Source organism: Sciurus vulgaris (genome assembly GCF_902686455.1).
Source record: "Sciurus vulgaris genome assembly, chromosome: 10".
Taxonomy (NCBI): domain Eukaryota; kingdom Metazoa; phylum Chordata; class Mammalia; order Rodentia; family Sciuridae; genus Sciurus; species Sciurus vulgaris.
The window spans coordinates 58,641,283-58,660,600 of record NC_136470.1 but is presented as its reverse complement, the minus strand read 5'-3'; the positions used below and the strand labels follow the sequence as shown (position 1 = coordinate 58,660,600).

The following is a 19,318-nucleotide window of genomic DNA, read 5'->3' as shown; positions in this document are numbered from 1 at the left end:
TACAATTAAGATGGTTTTTAATAAAATTTCCAACCCTTATTTTCTCACACAAAGCTATGCCCAGTGTAGACTGCCAAATCGTTCAAATTACCCTCACATACATACCTATACATTTTAGGCAGAGGAAGACAAGAAAACTGAGCAAGATGCAGACTCTGATGGATAAAATTCAGCACAAAGTGCAGAGTTTAAAGCAGCAAGTGTAGGCAGGGATAAGTGCCTGCCACAATTGTAGCCTCATGGATTTCCCAGTCATTGCTTTTGGTTAGTGGAGTTTTAGGATGCAAGGTTTGGAGAACAGCTCTTCAGAAAGCGCCTGCTGGGGTGAATGTCTGCCCATTCTGGTCTTTCTTAACTTAGGACTATCATCCATAGTGAAAATATGTTTTCCCCTTCAGAAAGCCTGAGCATGCTCCCTCAACCTTGTGATTATGCACGAATATGCACTATGAGAAATGAGACAAGTCAAAGCAGAGTATCATGCCGGGATGGCCAATTTTTGGCAGAATTGTTACCCTGTGGCTTCCCAAATCCCCACATTTTGGGTGAACATAAATACAACACAGTTCACAATACTTTTTCCTGATAAGCCTGGACATGGTTGTGGACAAAACTACCATCACTAAAATGTATTTGCCATGTTTAGAATAGTATCTACAGATATATGGAATGTAATTGGCAAGCACCATATATATTGTTTTATGCCTAACATTTTTAATGTTTTTGATAGTCATGATAGTTATACATATTAGTGAGTTTCATTCTGACAATCATACATGCATGGAACGCAATTTGTTCCATGTCAGTCCCCAGTACTTCCTTTCTCCCTCCCTCATTCCCCTTCCTCTACTCTACTGGTCTTCTATTTATTGTTTTAAAATTGGTCCTTCATAGGTATATGTTAAGGTAGAATTCACTGTGGTATATTCATATTTGTACACAGCACAATTTGGTCAATTTTATAGTGCAGTTCCTCACATTTTTCCCTTCTCCCTTGATCTCCCCTCTATTTTCATGGTGTCTCCCCCTTTGCACCCCCGCCCCCTTATTTTGCCCTAGTTCCACATATGAGAGAAAACATTGACTTTCCGAGTCTGGTTGGTTCTCCATTTCCATCCACTTACTGGCAAATGCCCTTATTATTTCATTCTTCTTTATGGCTAAGTAAAACTCCTTTGTGTATTTATACTATATATTTTTGTTTATCCATTCATGTGTTGATGAGAACCTTGACGGGCTCCACAATTTGGCTACTGTGAATTATGCTATAAACATTAATATGCCTGTATCACTATAGTATGCTGATTTTAGTTCTTTGGAATAAATACCAAGGAGTAGAATATTTGAATCATACAATGGTTCCATTCTTAGGCTTTTGAGGACTCTCCATACTGCTTTCCAAGTGGTTGTTTTAATTTGCAGTACCGCCAACAATGTAAGGGTGTTCCTTTTCCCCTACATCCTCTTCAGCATTTTTGTTTTCTTGATGATTGCCATTCTAAGTGGCAAGAAATGAAATCTCAACGTTTTGATCCACATTTCCCTGATTGATAGAGATGAACCATTTTTACATGTATTTGTCAGTTCTTTGTGTTTCTTCTTTTAAGAAATGTCTGTTCTTTTGCCCATTTATCAATTGGGTTATTTTTTTTAGATATTAAGTTCTTTATATAGTCTGGATATTAATCCCCTCCTAGAGGAGTAGGTGTATGCCTAATATTTAAGGGGTTCTAAATTAATTAATTTGAGCTAAAATACCATTATGTCTAACAATTACCTGTTGATTCATAACTCCACCCAGAGGTAGAACAGAATCTTGAACTGACTACAAATAACTGTTTTCTCTAGTACACAGCAAGTCTATGAAAGTTCTACTACTTGCAATTAGTGGAAAGTGCCCAAGGGGTTCAGAATTTTCAGGGAGTACCAGCTACGAAAATGGATCTTGTACTTACTGTGAAGTCTGAATTCCTATATATCACACCCAAATCCATTCAATACTCAGAAGTTGATTTTTCACATATTTCAACTTTTCTTGTCAGAGCAGAAGAAACTATTTAGGGAGGGTGATTTCTTTTTGTATTTTTTATTTTTATTGGAGGCACAAGTCAATCAATATCTTCTCAAATATAAGCAACAGCAACGTGAGCTCAGTGAAGTGAAGGAAAGGGCAGAGATAGCACAATCTCAAATCAATAAACTAAAGATTAAAGCAAATGAGTTTGAAAAAGGTACAGCAGATATTCAACTGTGTTCTAACTTATAGCATGTCAGGTTATGTCTTGTGCCATTGCATGAACTAGTTTTCCTCTTTAAAAAAATTTTTTTTAAACCAAAAGCAAGTTCAAATAAAATCTTCCCATGTTCACTAATTGTGTAGGTAATAGGGAAGTGCCAAGCATTTGAGTGGGAAGTACATCCTATTTGTAGTTCTTAATTTCAGTAGTGTTTAATTTCAGGTTAACTTCACGTTCTAAGTGCCAAGCCCTCGAGTCATTCATGTAGAACATCCAGGACTCTATGGAACGAAGATTTGAAAAGTATTTAAAGGATGTGCTGAAAATTGAGTGAACACTTTGCACAAGTAAGTGACTTTGTACCACATCAACATGAGACCAAGAGGAAGATGTTTAGATGTTTAAAACTGAGGCAATGAAGGAGAACAAGGAGGCAAGAGTCCTGCTTTCCAGGACTCTGCTTTCCATCCCTAAAATTGCGCCAGAACAGAGAAGGATCTTTCTGTGTCTCTGTGGTTCATTAACTGACTGTTCTGATTCGATGGTAGAAGTCAATACCCTAATTTTATGGGCAATGTGGCACAGTGCAAAGAACTCTGTCCTAAATGCTCAGAGGGGATCCTTAGCTTTTTGAGATTTTCCCAGGAACATAATTTTTAAATGAGGTCTGACTTTAGAAGTGAGTTAAAAGAGATTGGATAATGTGATAGCAGCCTATCCTTCACAGAATGCCTGTAAAGCACTTAGCACAGTTCCCAGTGCAGACAGGCCACCACCCTTTCATTTTTTTAATTTGGTGCATGCCTGGACTTTTTATTTCTGACAAATGATTTACTAGGAGCCCTACAATATAGGTAGATAAGGTTACCAACAATAAATACCACCTTAAGGAAGGTCAAATGGATTTCTTGAAGGAGAGACTAAAAGTTGGTTGCACTGAATTTACTTGGCTCTAAATATGAGAAGCATGAGTCATTGGCAGCTCTAAGATTTCTTATTGATGCCTGAAAAGCTATCATCAATATATCCTAAATATAGGCGCTAAGTGGCTTGGATGTTGTTCTCAATTTGAGAAGTGTATGGCACTGGATTTAGCGTCATCTCTCAAGAGCCTGCCCAGCAACCCCATGTAATGGAATTGTTTAGGGAGGTGCCTCACAGGTGCTCCAATTGCACTCAGCTGCAGGAGCTCCAAGGGCATCCAAAACAGATGCCATGCATTTGACTTTGTTGCAGTTATTTCTAACAAAGAATGAAGCAAAAAGGGCCTCTGAAAGGCCAGAGATGAATATGAAAAGCTTCTTGGCAGTGCAATGACTAATTGTTTCTTATTCACAGAAGAAAAGCCTGGAAATCCCTCAACTGCTATATAAGCATAAGGAAATGTTTTCTGATAGAACGGTGTGTCAGGGCTGTGGAGCAAATTGGTGATGTGGCTGCAGAATCTTTTCCCTCAGTGGAGAATGGGGACAGAAAACAGTGAGCATGCCCTTGGAGTGAATTATACAAAGTGCCTGCTTTCTGTAATGCAGATAACTGCCTCAATTCCCTGCCTCCCTCTGAAGGAAACAAAGAGCTGGCTAAGGCCTGCTTACCTTTGAAAGGACTTGGCATGGTCTGAGGGTGTGCTTCACTGGTAGAAGTCACTGAAACTTCACAGAAAATTCCAACATTATTTTTCAGGTTCGTGAAGAATAAGCAGTTTCTTCTTATAAAGCACAACTACTGGAGAAGAAGAAAATGGGGCCATTTTATGGCTAAAAACTCATGTTGAGAAACATTTTAAGAAGCACATTTATATGATATGAAAAGCAGTTTAAACAAGATTAGAAAATTATTAAAAATTGAGATTTTTTGGTCCTCAAAAGTAAACTGCCTTCTAACATTTTTTATGTTAGAAGATGCAATGGATGCAAGTATCACTTAAATTCTGATGTTAAAGTAAATGAATACTTGTTCTTTCATCCATATTGCTTCTTAATGCATAGAACTCATAGAAAACATCCTTAGGCCAATTATGCTCCATGGGGATTTTGACATGTTGGTGAAATGATTATTATTGAAGTTATTTGATTTTCCTTTGTTCATTCCTATATGTATGAATTCACATTTTTAGCCATTAATGGTGAGAGTTGATAAAATTTCCTCTTAACACTCTTCTAGATATAGCCAGTTAGCCACTTTGAACTTAGAGGAAAACCTTCCTAATCAACACATATGTAGGCTATATACCAACATGGGTTTTAACCACTGAGGTAATGTCTCACACAAGCCCCTCAGTGCCAAATGATAAGCAGGCTTTGTACTGTTTCAATGTGGTGAAACGTGTCCCAGAATTCCTGTCTGCGTGGTCAGGAGTGAAGTTGGTCACAAGAGAAACTTGCACAAGCATCAGAAGGTAAAAGTAAGTGGGCATCTATTTATTTAATGCTCATAAAGTCCATAGATGGCCCCAGATACCGTTACAGCTCAAAAATATCATCCCAGGCCAAAGAGATGATTAGCAGACCTCGTGACTCTGCCTGTCTCCTTCAGCTTTGCAGGGTCCTGGCCAGGCACATGTGTAGCACCAAGGCAAACATGGTGCTACATCTTTGCCTGCATCCTCAGGACCAGGCTCATTTAATATTGCAAGCCTGGTTGCCAATCATAACCCAATTCAGGTGTGCCACTTCTCAAGTTGACAGTGCCATTTACCAAGGCAGCATTAGAAATACTGACATTCTTACTCTTTGGGATCCCCAAGACTTACCATACTAGTTGGTTATGCTGCTACAAACATTTATATAAAACAAGGGCATAAATTCCATATCTCAAGTCAATTGTCCAGTCCTGGTTTTTCACCTTTTCACTAAAGTGACTACCTGCTTTTGCCCATTAATAGCGGATCAGATGTTGAATCAATTCCTAGTAATACATTTCTTTTTGAGTTCTTGGATACTCACTGTAGCCTTCTGGGCTGACTAAAAACAGAAATCAGATGAGAATTATGTTCTAGATTGTATTAGAATCCCTTGCATCTGGGCATTCATAGTAATGCAGGTGTGGCACTCAGTGAATGATGCTTGTCTTGAATGAATAGAATACTGGATGTCTTCTTCTGTATTGTGCTGCTGTAAGAATACCTGACACTGGCTCATCTATAAAGAACAGAAATTTATTATTTACAGGTCTAGAGGCTGAGAATTCCAATGTCAATGTGCTTGCATCTGGGTGAGAGCCTTTTTCTTGCATCATTCTATGACAGAAGACAGGAGGACAAGAGCAAGAAGAGGCCAAACTCACTTTTCTAACAAATCACTCTTGCAATAACACCCATTCCCACAATGAGAGCAGAGTCCTCACCACCCAGTCACCTCTGTCACCACCTCCTGTCACTGTTGCATTGGCCACTGAGTTTCTAACATGTGGACTTTGGGGAACACAGTCAAACTGGAAAAGAGAATAGTTACGTCTTTGCAGTGGTAGAATTGTCAGGTTTAACAAATCATTGGGATTACAGTGAAGAGAGGCCAGACGATATCACTAGATATTAAGGATGCTTGTCATGTCCATCTTCATTTCCTGTATTAGTTGGCTGTTCACAAAGAAGCTAGAACCAAGAAAATGGACTACAAATATCTGTTGCTCAAATCAAAACTGTTTTATCTTATTTAATGATAGTGGTTTATTAGGGGGAAGAGGATGAGGAACTTTAAGCTATTACTTGTATCTAAAATCAGGTCTGTCAGATAGATATAAAATAGTTAACTACAAAGTCTAAATTATATCAATTTTAATCTCCCTACCTGATGTTCTTGAGTTTTTAACAGTGAGAAAACAAGTCTAACCCACTTTTGTACCGAATTTACCTTCTGATTAGTGGAATACACAAATAATAAAATGTATGCAAGAAAAAGAAAATATATAGCCAAAATAATTTGTAAGTGAATTACCAGTTGCTAAGGAACCTGCAAAAGTAGAAGTAATGCAAATCAAGGCAGAACCTATGGTCTGCTTTTTTCCATTTTGTCTGTTTCTTTCCACTTCAATACAATTCCATTTTTCATGTTTTTATCAGAAAAGTACATTGGAGTACACTCAGATACACAGTGCCATTTGATGTTACCTCTGAAAACAGTAGACTAGATGAGCAACTGTTTAAGCAAGAAGGGCCCATTTAATAACAGACATGGAGAAAAGTCTGTTTGTATTTCTCTGCTATATTATCCTGCCATCCCCCTTGCCATATTTTAAGGCTTACCTGATATCATGATATGTGAATTAGTCAAAACTTCATTCATTTCCTTTATATAGCAGCATATTCATTCTATCAGTTTGATAAAGGAAATGATACCTTACCATTTTCTTCTGAATTAACAACTCTGCTAGCTCTCTCATCAGTAAAGGCACAACATGAATCTACAAGGAAAAAGGGTTTTAATTCTCTTTGCAAACATTCACATTCTCCCTGATTTCTATCTCAAAAAAATTATGAGAATCACCTCAGTTATGTCCATTTTAATGTCTCCAACAAACATTAAAAATTTAGTGTGGAAATGTGCTTCCTGTTGGTACCTGACTTATATTTTCATATACTAAAACTGTCATTGAATAGTAGGTGGCATCCCTCTCTCATAATTTAGGCCTAATTCAATCACAAGTATCATTATATTAGGTCAGGGGTTGCATTGGCTGAGAAGCCAGACTACCTGTGACTTACCATCTACTACTTCTGGCCAGCTACAGGACAAGAGTAGCAAGTAAAGGGACCAGCCTATTAGTACAAAGGCTCACAGGGCCAGAATTGGTGAAACTCTTGCTTTACTGTCACCCTGAAAACATCTCAATAATGTTTTCTCTATAACCTGAATCCCCTAACTTCCGTGGGGCAATAGATATCAACCTGAGGAACACATGGAAGGGAGATCTAGCTCAACTTCCCAGGACACCCAGGACCATCTGAGGTGGGTGATGGACTGAGGGAGAACTTCTGGGGACCTAGAACTGCCATTGCTACTAGTTAAGCAGGGTGATCTCAGGTGGTGACAAATCTGTTTCACATACCTACCTAGCACTGCAGAAAACTTCCTGGGTTCCTTTTTACTGGGATATGGAGATGAAAGAGATCTCAGTTTTTTTCTAGATCTTTTCCAGCTCAAATTCTATTCATTAATGCAAGTAGTCCCTTGGCCACAGTATCTTGAGGTATCATTTTAAATTATTGTAAGGCAAATTTGTTACATAAAATTTAGATGAAAAAAAAATTTAATTTAAGATTGTTTGCTAAAGACACTTTTTAAAAAGTACCAACCATAGAATAAGCTCAGATTAGGAGACAATAGATCCCAGGGACTGAAGAAAATACCAGGATGAGGTCTGATGGTGGGGAATTCATGGTTTAATCACTCCAAGGACAACTTTTTAAAGCTTTGTCATTTTTGTTTGTTTTTAGTGGTAGATGGATACAATACCTTTAGTTATTTTTATGTGGTGCAGAGGATGGAACCCAGTGCCTCACACATGCCAGGCAAGTGCTCTACCACTGAGCCACAACCCCAGCCCAGCTTTGTCATTGCTTGATAGCTATTTTTCAGTGCAGAATGACCCGATCATTCCACTTATTTTATTGCCAAACTAAATTTAGTTTTGAAAAAATACCTGTGATTTTCAATTCAATCTGTTCCCTCCCGTATTAGTCACTGAAAATAGTAGAAAAACTAGAAATAATGGCACTGCACTGCAGTGAAAATGCTCGTATATACCTTGGCAAGCCTCCAATCACTTAGGGTAAATTTTTAAAAGTAGAAGAGTTAGGAGCCTTTTGATAAATTTTACAAATGATTCTCCAGAGGATTAAGATCCATTTACATGCCCAGCAGCAGTGTGTTTTCATGTCACCTTTAATACACAGGACATGGAACACCCAGGGACAGAGCCAAAGTCTCCATATTACCTGTGATGCCATTGGCACATCTTCTCGATTTATGGTGAATTATTCCCATTGTAATTGGAAAAATCACCAGGAACATAGCACATATCATCCAGAAAGCTGTTCCTTGGCTTGGTTCTAAATAAAACAAAGACTGAACTGCACGAAAAATTCCCAAATAAGAAGTTGTAGGTAGGTGGGCAGGGGTAGAGCATATTTACTAATTTTAAAACTAGTTACTTTTGTACTCCAGACAGGAGACAGAATTAAAAAAAAAAAAAAAAAAAAAAAACTTTGGATAATGAAAAGGCCCTTTTTCAGATCAAGCCAAGAGTCCAAGCTAGACAAGAGAGTTTGCCATGAACATTAGTATTGCCATTTCAGTGTCTACTGTGAAAAATGTACAGACATTAATATTAACCAATTTGAGGTTGGGTGGAGTTTATAAGAGAAGAGTCTGAAAACTTGAGAGGCAATGAATCAATTATGCATTTTAAGTTTCTGTTGTTTATATAAAGGAATTAGCACTTTTTTTTTTCCACAAAAGATAACTATGACTGAAAACTAGCCTCAACCCAGAATTCTTCAACTGTGAGGGGAGGGTACAGTCCACCCTTGACTTAGGGAAGACAGTGATAAGTTCAAGGTGATGAGAGAAGCAACAGGTGAAACCACTGGGTTAAAAGTTCTTGGAGCTCCTCAGGAATAACAGGAGGAGCCTAAACATTAACATCCTGGTGTGGACTAGAATTGTAATAGGCATTGAAGGCGGCATTCCTGAAGGCAGACATTTGGAGACCAGAGATTACTAGAGTGAGAACCCAGCTAATCTCTTATCTATGTTCTACTAAAGAGTGAGGAATTAAGCACTAGAGCACAAAGGTTAATTCAGGGTGGAAACAATATTTATGGGCTATTCTTTAAAATAAATACCTCTATTTACATAATATTAATTTTTATGAATATATTTAATAAATGGTTTATAGCCAATAAAACAATCTCTACCTATTCTATTTGTGTCATTCTGAAATTCTATACTCTTGTAAAGGAGAGACTAAGTAGAGATTTTTTTCCAATGCTAGTGATCAAACTAATAGTCTTACAAGTACTCTACCACCAAGCTACTCCAGCTCAAGTACAGATGTTAGACCGAATTCTCAAAGTATTTTCGTATGCAATTTTTTTCCTCCTAAGAAAATCCTGCAAGGTATAGCTGCTTCTCACTTTGTCAATGACCTCAGTTCCCCCCATCTATAAAGAGATGTGGATTCTACAACAAAATCTATGAAAGATTATTAATTTTACTTAGTTCAGTGCTACTTTTATTGAGCAGATCTGAACTCTAGAAATCCTAAGTGTCCCCCAGTCTGGGCTCCATTTTCATATGCTGTGGCCTCTCCCTGGCAAGGCATAGCAAATGGAAAATTGCAATTCAAAATAGAAAAACAAGTTTCCTTGGAAGGCTGATGCATAGGGTACCATGAATATTCACCCTGTTTTCTTGCCTCCTGGGTGGCTCCTGTTAAAGGCCTCTCCTTGAGAGATTGTGGGGAGACTTTCCACCAGTTCTCACTGGTCAGGGTTTAGTTGGAATGAGAGGTTCTGAAAAGCCCCTTTTATTAGAAATGGAAAGATCCTGATGCTTCACTTTGTGTGGAACTGAAAATTGGATCTCTGGTGATAAGATGGGCCATATGTGGTCTTCACACAGCTTCTTCCTCATACATTTTCTACACTCCAAAATGAATCCAACGTGAGGCAACAGTTTTAAAAATAGAATACAGTCTTAACTGTATTTTACATAAAACTGATACTCTTGTTTTGAAGAAAAATAGAAGCTTCAAGTGCATCCCATTTTTCATTCTATACTGTCAAAGTGATAGCTCTACAAAGAGAGTGATATCACTCAGTGTCTAGAAGTCTCTAACCGAAGACCACATAACCTAAGGACAAACTCTCTTATTCCTCCCAATTTTTATCACTTTAATACAAAAAATTTCAAAGCAGGTTCCACTGACTCAAATATCCTTATTAAAAGGAATAAAGATCTTCCAGGGTCTCCCTTGATGTCAAGCCAATAGATGCTGGGTATGGGGACCAAACAACTTCACAGTGCACATTCCATGACTCTGGAATTACATGCATTTTAAGCAATTGGTTTTTGCAGTTAACTGTCAACAGAGGTGAAGAGTGAGCTGAATCAGGTATAACTTAATGCTTCAAATGTGTGGCAACTGCTCGACCAAGTTAACAGACAATGCCCATGTTTTCCCAGCATCCAGCAGGGCCCCACTTTCTCACTTCCCACTGTGCCTACAGCCTCAACTCCCAAAACTAGACACGAAGGCAGATGTCAGACACAGTGCTGAGCAGGAATTGAAGATGTTCAGTCCACAGCCACCAATATATATGGGTTTCTCTTCCTTTTTGAGGCCATGAAACCATGGAAATCTTGTGGGAGTAATTTATTTTTCCAATACAAGATTTTGGTGTGATCAAAGGAGGGAAAGTTGTTCATGATCTTGGCCAGAAGTAATCCTGTGGGTGACAGGATTATGAGAAGTACTAATTTATTATTTAAAAGTCAACCTACTTTCCCATTTCAAAATGTACAGAGCTCTACCGATATACCCCAAACCCATTATCCAATTCTACTTGCAACTTTACCTACATGAAGCATGTGGACAGTGAGTGAAGTATGTTCATTTGAAGAAATACTGTGCACATAGTCTGCACTGTCTGAAGGGGTAAGATCTGTCAAAGCCAGAGAAGTCACTCTGATTTATGAGATTTTTGTTCCAGGATAATCGGGATTCATTGATAATTGTGTTTTGTGAGGAACTCACATAGCAAGCCAGGACAAAGGAAATCCCACTTTCCACTCTGGACCATGTAACTCTGAAGTCTTGATTCAGTAAAGAAAGTCAGTGATAACTTGATTTGAGGGTGAAATGCGTTCATTTTGCATTTTCCAAAAGCCATCTAACAACAGAACAGGAAAGGAAACATCAATAAAGAGAATTGTCAAACAGGCTTTCTAAGTTACACTTAGCAGAGAATGGATGCTATAATATTGGTATCTTTGGAAATACCTTTAATTTCATAAATGAAGAGCTTTACTGGCAGTTTCTCCTCAAGGTTAATTTAGTCCTTCAAAGAGGGCTAAGCTTGGGCCAGCTGAGGGGATGATGTGTCTGGGTATTAACTCCTATGATCAGGCAGTAACATGCAGGAATGTTGCTGTTACTAGCCTTTTTAATTCAGTGTTCTTCTGTTAGCTCCTCAAATGTTGTTGTTCCCCAGGTCTTTCCTGATTACTTTATCTACTACCTAGTGGTCCCTGTTACTTTTATCATTTCAACTACTTATTTCTCAGTCTAGAACAATTATTTTTTTGTGCATATACATACTACATTTCCAACTCTCTGCAGAGAATCCACATTGGAGTAAGATATTTTAGAAAGGGTATTCTTGGCTTGTCTCTCTGGTTCCATTTTGTCATTCTTGTTCAGTTCCTCTGTAGGCTGACTTCTATGGACTGCCATGGATTGCTTCCCCGGTTCTAAATCCACCTATTTAAGTCAACCTGTGAGAATGCCACCAAAGCAAAGAATTTTAAAATGCAAATCCAGTATCTCCAACCGCTGATGCTTTAAATCCTTCTTTGACTCTATCCTACATCTAAGACCATCTATTTCAGTCTCCTTAGAAAAGGGTAGAAGTGTTTTTGCCTCCCTCTCCAGGTTTATCTCTTGATCTCCTAGTTTCACCCCAAACCACCTTATACTTCCACAAATCCAGGCAATTTTATTTCTGTGTGCTTTTGACTAGGAGTGTCTATGAACTCCTAGAATCTCCTATTACACTTAAAATTCTGCCCTTTTGCAACTTCCTTAAGTGTATGTTCTGTAACAACTCCACACATGCCTAACCACAGTGAGCAGAATCACCCACACCCTTTGTGTGCTACAATCCCAGTTTGGTCTTACTAGTATGTGCCAGTACGAGATGCCATGGATCCAGAATTAAGTATGAGTCCACGTTAACATCAGTTGTCTGAAAGTAAGAAAACTTGGTATTCAGTTTAAAGAACTGTTACTCCAGTTATTCAGTTCTGAATAAACATGAGAAATGACTATTTTCTAAAATACATTCACAATATTAACATTTCAACCCTTCCCCATGTTTCTGTTGCTACCTGGTTGATGGCAAGTGAACATTAAATGACGGACTTTAACACTAGAATCAGGTAAAGGTGACAAGTCACTCAGTGTTATAATTGGTTGGTAAATATTTTGAGACTATTAAACCTTGGAGAAGAGAAATTTGAAAAGAATAACTAACTTCCATTTGTCTTACATAGGGGAGACTTACAGAAAAAAATTTGCTCTGCTTCTAACAAATACAAACCAATATTCCTTGGAATTGGATTTTCCTTGGAATTTTTCTTCCCATTAAAATTTTCTTAAGCCAGTTATAGAGTGACCAGAGTTTCAGTTTGTTTAAATAGTTGGCAAGAAGAATTAAAAACAGATCATTCTGGTTTGGGTAAAGATTAACTGATAAAACTATGCAAGAGATTAAATTACAAGCAATAATGCCATTAGTTTTGTTGTTGTTGTTGTTCAGTTGAGATGTTGGGAAGAACTGGAGGTTGTAACCTGCTCAGAGACAAATACTCCTTCCTTTTTCTTTTTGACATTCCACACAAAAGTGCAATGCACATAGAAAATCCTGTTTAGAGGATGAAACACAGACAAACACAGTAATAGTCATGGATAGATTTACTACTTTCCATTTCACAAATGTTTTCATTTGACTAAAAAAACATCTAGTAGGGTAGTAATTCCATTTCATCAATGAGGAACTTAGGCTCAGATTTTAAAATGATTATGTAAAGTAATGCAACCAGTAAAGATTAGCATTGTCACAGGTGTATTTTCTTTCTTTGTAAATGCTATCCCCAGAACCTTCCAATTGGTGACGTAGCACTTGTACACAGGAAGTCCTACAGAACCCACCTTCTAATGTTCATTACTCTGTTCATCTTTGCTTAAGCAGTGAATTTTCAATAGCACATTCATAAGATGAATTTGATCCTGTTATATTGAATGAACTGATAAAAAGGACCCAAATACCCAATTTCTTCCATATTGCTTTCAGAGACAGATATATTGTCCATTTTCCATGTGATACGTGAATGAGGACAGACACTTAACACACTGCGTACAAGGAAGCTGTTCATGTGCCTCTTTTCAGACTTCATCACAGGTGTGAGGAAAGCTCTGCAGGAGAAAGAAGGGCACATGAAGAACTCTCACCATTAGCCTCTTAGACCATCTGTGCAGAATATACTTTAATACCCTTGAAATGGAAAGCTAGTTTTTATGATCGGAACTTGGCAGCTACTAAAAGGAAAACCAAAACAAACCAAAATGCTATAGAACCTTAACATACAGTGTCATTATCCAGAAAGAATGAGAAGAAGCATGCATGGGTACATAGCAAATGGCTATCTCTATTTTCTAGGATCTTAGCTGACACAGATTTGTCTCATTGAGCAAGCAAAATGTGAGCAAAGTTTATAAACTAGAGTTCATGCAGAACTCTAAACTCTTCAGATACTGACTCAGCCTATCTGCTTCCATTTACACATAATTCTTAGATTTCTGAGTCAAAGTATAAAGCAGCTAAATGAAGCAAAGGAAAAAAGGCACTAGTTCTGGGTAAAATAACCTATTGGGGTTATATATTTGGGGTATATTTTCTATCTATTAACTATATTGCATATAATGTATATACAAGCATACCTTGGAGATATTGAGTTCAGTTCCCAACTACAATTGTAAATATCACAATAAAGCAAGTCACATGAATATTTTTTGTTTCACAGTACATATAAAATTTCTTTTAACATTATACTAGAGTTTAAGTATGCAATAGCATTATATCTAAAAAACAATATACATGCCTCAATTAATACTTTGGTGCTAAAAATTACTAATGGTTTCCTGACCCATCATATCAGCAAACTGGTGAAGGGTCAATATCAATGACTGCTGACTGATCAGAGTGGTGGTAGCTGAAGGTTGGGGTAACTGTGGCAATTTCTTAAAGTAAGACAACAATGAAGTTTGCTTCCTCAATTGACTCTTCATCAAAGATTTTTCTGTAGCAAATGATGCTCTGATAGAATTACCCACAGAATTTCTTTCAAAATTGGAGTCTATCTTCTCAACTCTGCTGCTGCTTTAAGTTTCTACAGTACTCTAAATTCTTTGCTGAATTGAGGCATCTAAAAGGATGACTCCTTTCCAGGTTTCCAATTTAATTTTCCCAGATCTACTAGAAAAATCACTATCTGCAGCAACAATAGCCTTTTAGAATGCATTCCTTAAATAAGACTTGAAAGTTAAAGTTACTCCCTGATCTATGGGCTACTAAATGGACATTTTGATAGCAGTGATGAAAACATGACCACTTAGACCTATTTGGGCTCAAACTCCATCTGAGTTTTTGGTTAACAAGGTACATCATCACTGAATAGTAAGATGTCCCCCATTCCCCTACCCCCAGGCTCCAGGACTGAGGAAGACTGAACTCAGAGCCTTGTGAGTGCTAGGTAAGTGCCCTCTCACTGAGCTAAATCCCCTGAATGCTAAGATTTTGAAAGAAATCTTTTTTTTTTTTTTTCCCCTGAGTAGTTTTCAACAGTGGGCTCAATATTTTCAGTAAACTATGTTATAAATGTGTTCTTCCAGGTATAGTTGTTCCATTTATAAAGTACAGGAAGAATTTACTATAATTTTTAAGGGTCCTAAGATTTTTTGAATGATAAATGATCACTTACTTCACTCTCAATTCCTTAGCTGCATTATCCCCTAACAAGAGAATCAGCCTGCCCTTTGAGGTTAAGCATTGACTTCTCCTCTCTAGCTATGAAAGTTCTAGCTGACATCTGCTTGCAATATAAGGCTGTCTCCTCTCTGTTGAGAATCTGTTGTTTAGTGTGGCCACCTTCATCAATTACCTTAGCTAGATCTTCTGGAAAACTTTGTTTTTCTTTGTACTTTAATGCTATGGAGTCAGATTTTCCCCCCCTAAATCTCATAAACCTCTGAAAGCTTCAAACTTTTCTTCTACAAAGTAGAATTGGAAAGTTAAGGCCTTGCTTTAGATTAGACTTTGGCTTAAGGGAATGTCATGGTTGGTTTGATTTCTATCCAGACCATTAAAATTTTTTTCTCATCAGTAATGAAGGCAGTTTTGCTTTCTTATCATTCATGTGTTCACTAGAATAATACTTTTAATTTCCCTGAAGAACTTTTCTTCTGTATTCACAGTTTGGGTATTTGGCATAAGAGTTCTGACTTCAGGCTTTTGACATACTGTCCTATTTCTAGCTAAAGACAAAGTGAGAACCATGAAACTCTTCCTTTCGTGTGAACCCTTAGAGGCCATCATAGGGTTATTCAGTGGCCTAATTTAAGATTGTTGTGTCACAGGGAATAGGAGGACCCAAGGGGAAAGAGAGAGAGAGAGACACATGAGAATGGTCAGTGGGTGGAACCGTCAGAATGTGCACGCCATTGGCCAATTAAATTCACCTTCTCATATGGACATGCTTTGTAGCACCTCAAAACAATCACATTAGCAACACCGAAAGATCACTGAGGACCACAAAAGATACAATGATAAAAGTTTGAATGTAAAATTTACCAAAATGTGCAGAGAGACAGAAAATGAGTACATGTCTTTGGAAAAATGGCGCCAACAGGCTTCATCAATCGATGCAAGGTTGCCATGAAGCTTCAGTTTGTAAAATGTGCAACATTCACATGACAAAATGGAGTGAAATGCAATGTATTGCAGTATGCCTGTATTAGAGCCTCATTGATAGACCACAGCATCAAGAATCCTTAAAATAAGAATTAAAAATAAGCCATGAAACTTTGTGTTTCTGTTGATTTCTTCAATTTGGGTTGAATCTGTTTGATTCAATTTAACCATGAAAATGGGCAACGGTTAATATATCGACTATAGAACTATAACATAATTACTACAGAGAAAATTGTGTAATGTGGTAACTTCATTTTATAACAAAATGTAATTTGAATAAAAGAGTATCTTTATTCATCATATTGCCAGCAATATTTAAAACTGATAATATTCAGTACTGATAGGATTAAAAGGAAAATAGATTCCCTTATGCTGCTGATGTCAGTAACATTAAAATCTTACTTTTCAGATAATTTCAGAATATTAAACAGAACTATAAAGATGTTCCTCCTGACATTCTTTGTAATAAAAGGCACTGGAAAGCCCTGGATATCCACCAACAGGGAAAATTGCTGTGTCAGTTATATCTAAACTATGAGACACCATGCATTAAAAAATAATGAAATAAACGTATAAGAACTGACTTGAAAGCCCCTAACATGTTAATTTAGGAAAAAACCTTCCAGAATAACATTGAATAATGTCGTTGAGTTTTACAAAACCTCACACACACACTCACCTCACCTTGGGTGCCACTTTGTTTGTGATATACCCAATTTCTATTCCCACATCACAGACATAAATTTTTTCATCTAAAAGGCTTAATATTCTCAGAGACAGGCATTCCCCTTGTAAATCCACTATGGAAGAGGGACGTCCTGTTTGCATATTTGGGATCATGGTTTTCCACATGGTCACTGCTTTCATAGTAACTGAACATTGTAATTATCTCAATTCTTCCAGTGAATTACAATGTTGAGCTCAAATGAGCAAGTAAGAATTATATCTTCTTCACATCTTCCAGTGACAGTTTGCTCATTCATATTACTAAGGTGATTGAAAAAAAACTAAATAGAGTGTATCTAAAATCAAGAACGGAGATAGTTTGAAGTGAATTAGTGATGGAACTTGTCAAGGATTATATAAGGCCTATCTGGAAGAACCTTCCTAGCTCAGCAGCCTGATCAGTAACAGACTGCCTCATCAAGAAACCCTGTCTGATTATTAGAAGCAAGCCATGAAGTTCTGTGCTTGAGTTTCTTCCATTTCCATCGAATGTTTTGTTTGATTTCGATGTAACTGAGAATTGACAACATTCCGAAGCATGGGTGCACTAGTTTGCTGCCCACTCAATCAATAGTCTCATCTTTCCTCCAGTCTGGGTCTGCCATAGTACTGGAAAATATATATATAAAAGACTCCTGTTGATTTTCATTCCTGGGACACAGTCACTTTTAACACCTACTGTAATAGCTATAAATTAGTTTATTCAGCTAGCAAGAGTCAGAGGGCTCTAGAAGAGAGGAAACAACTTGGTTGGATCATGAAATATTTGGAGTATATCGAAGATAAAGCCATATTCAATAATATTCCAGGAATACCTGGATACTAGTCCATAGCAGGGGAGGACATGGGCAGGAAAAATTCAAAAGGAGAAACTAAGTGACTTATTTTGACTTTAAGACCACTCTGAAGATATCCTATGAGTCAGTAAAAACAGAATTAAGGGAAATTATTCTAGATATAAATTTGGAATTCTAATCATCTTAATTTACATGTTTCTATTGTTTTACTGTTTTATTTCAAAAAGTAAATGAACTCAACACAATAAATTCTTTGTAAAGAAAACATAGCTAGCCACATCATATCACTCAAAAGATCTACCTCCTTTGACCAATTCAAAAGTATTTTAAATGGATCTTATGTTTCTCTGTGTAGTCTATTAAGTTGGGAAGGAAACTTGTTTTGTGGACAATGGAGTACATCCTTTGGACTTCAGTCAAGGACACTCAAGATGGAAGAATTGGGGGCTCAGGGCCTCTGCCACAAAGTCTTTTTCCTCTGTCCACTGCTCTGGGGTTCTTTCCACCCTGTCATATTCCACCTTAATTCTTCAAAGAGCTAGTTCCCTAGAAAACTAGAGGGATATATTTAAAAAGAAATGGAACATGGGAAAGAAAAGAAGTGATTGTGGGTCTCCCTAATTTCTCTACCATACCCCTCTAATATTTCACTGGATAAATTTAAAATGCCTATCACAGGACCTAGAAAGCTGATGATGCCTTCTGACAAGTGTTAAATACCAAGTTTCCACTTAGAAAAATCAATTATCCAGGAGCAATGGTACATACCTGTAATTCCCAGCAATTCAGGAGGCTGAGGCAGGAGGATCACAAGTTTGAGGACAGCCTCAGTAACTTAGGTACACCCTATCTCAAAAAATAAATAAAAATAAAAAGAGCCAGGTAAAGTACCCCTGAATTCAATCCTCAGTACTGAAAATAATAATAATAATAATAATAATAAAAGGACTAGGGAAGTGACTCAGTAGTATATACTCCCCCTCCCACCCCCACACAAAAACTGGACATTTAGTGATTTTATTTCTAGTAGCAGATAAATTAGAAAGACCCTTCATCAGAGTAGACAAGAGTATGATTTTAAATCTTTATGCAGATTTCCAGCCTGTTTTTTGTTTCTTATTAAATCATCCTTTTGGAAAGTTCACAATACTATGGAGGAAATAAATGTTGAGTGTTCCTTATCTGAAATGCTTGGAACCAAAAGTGTTTTGGATATTTTTAGATCTAGGATAGTTACATATACATAATTGAAATGGGACCCAGGTCTAAACACACAATTCATTTATGTCTCATATACACCTCATGCACAGTCTGAAGGTAATTTTATACAATATTTTCAGTGCACTTGCATTTCCACTGACATGTCTTGTGAGGCCTGGTGTGGACATTTACACTGTGCCATCATGTCAGTGGAAAAAAACTTTTGGATTTAGGAGCATTTTGGATTAGGAATGTATCATCTATGACCTCTTTGCATTTTGTCTTCGTGTTCCTAGCTAATGATACAAATAACTAGCACTTGTATCACAAAAACAGTTGTCTTGAAACTCACTCAGATGGTATGAGAAAGAAAGGCAGCACTGACTATGCCTATTCATGTCTTGGGGAGGTCACGATTGTTGAACTATTGAAGAGAAGTAAAGAATGTTATGGATTCCAAGGGAAAAAAGGAACTGGAAAAGAATTCACATCTGACTCTAGATAAAACTACTGAATATTCACACAAATAATTTCTGGTGGTAATTAAACATGATATTTTAAAAGTTCAATGACATGGAAGTTCTTAATGTTATAGGAGAGAAATCAGA

General features: G+C 37.3%; 1 protein-coding gene across 1 annotated transcript in view; it reads right to left on the bottom strand.

The window, feature by feature from the left end:
- Nucleotides 1–1,086: 1,086 nt before the first annotated feature.
- Nucleotides 1,087–19,318, bottom strand: part of HHLA2 (HHLA2 member of B7 family) — a 34,200-nt gene continuing 15,968 nt past the window's right edge. The window contains 9 exon segments of the mRNA XM_079100422.1: nt 1,087–5,475; nt 6,574–6,638; nt 10,816–10,916; nt 10,918–11,064; nt 13,202–13,270; nt 13,272–13,433; nt 16,770–16,880; nt 16,882–17,009; nt 18,279–18,422. Of these exon segments, the coding sequence (XP_078956548.1) occupies nt 5,410–5,475; nt 6,574–6,638; nt 10,816–10,916; nt 10,918–11,064; nt 13,202–13,270; nt 13,272–13,433; nt 16,770–16,880; nt 16,882–16,970 (810 nt within the window). The 5' untranslated portion in view covers nt 16,971–17,009; nt 18,279–18,422 and the 3' untranslated portion in view covers nt 1,087–5,409.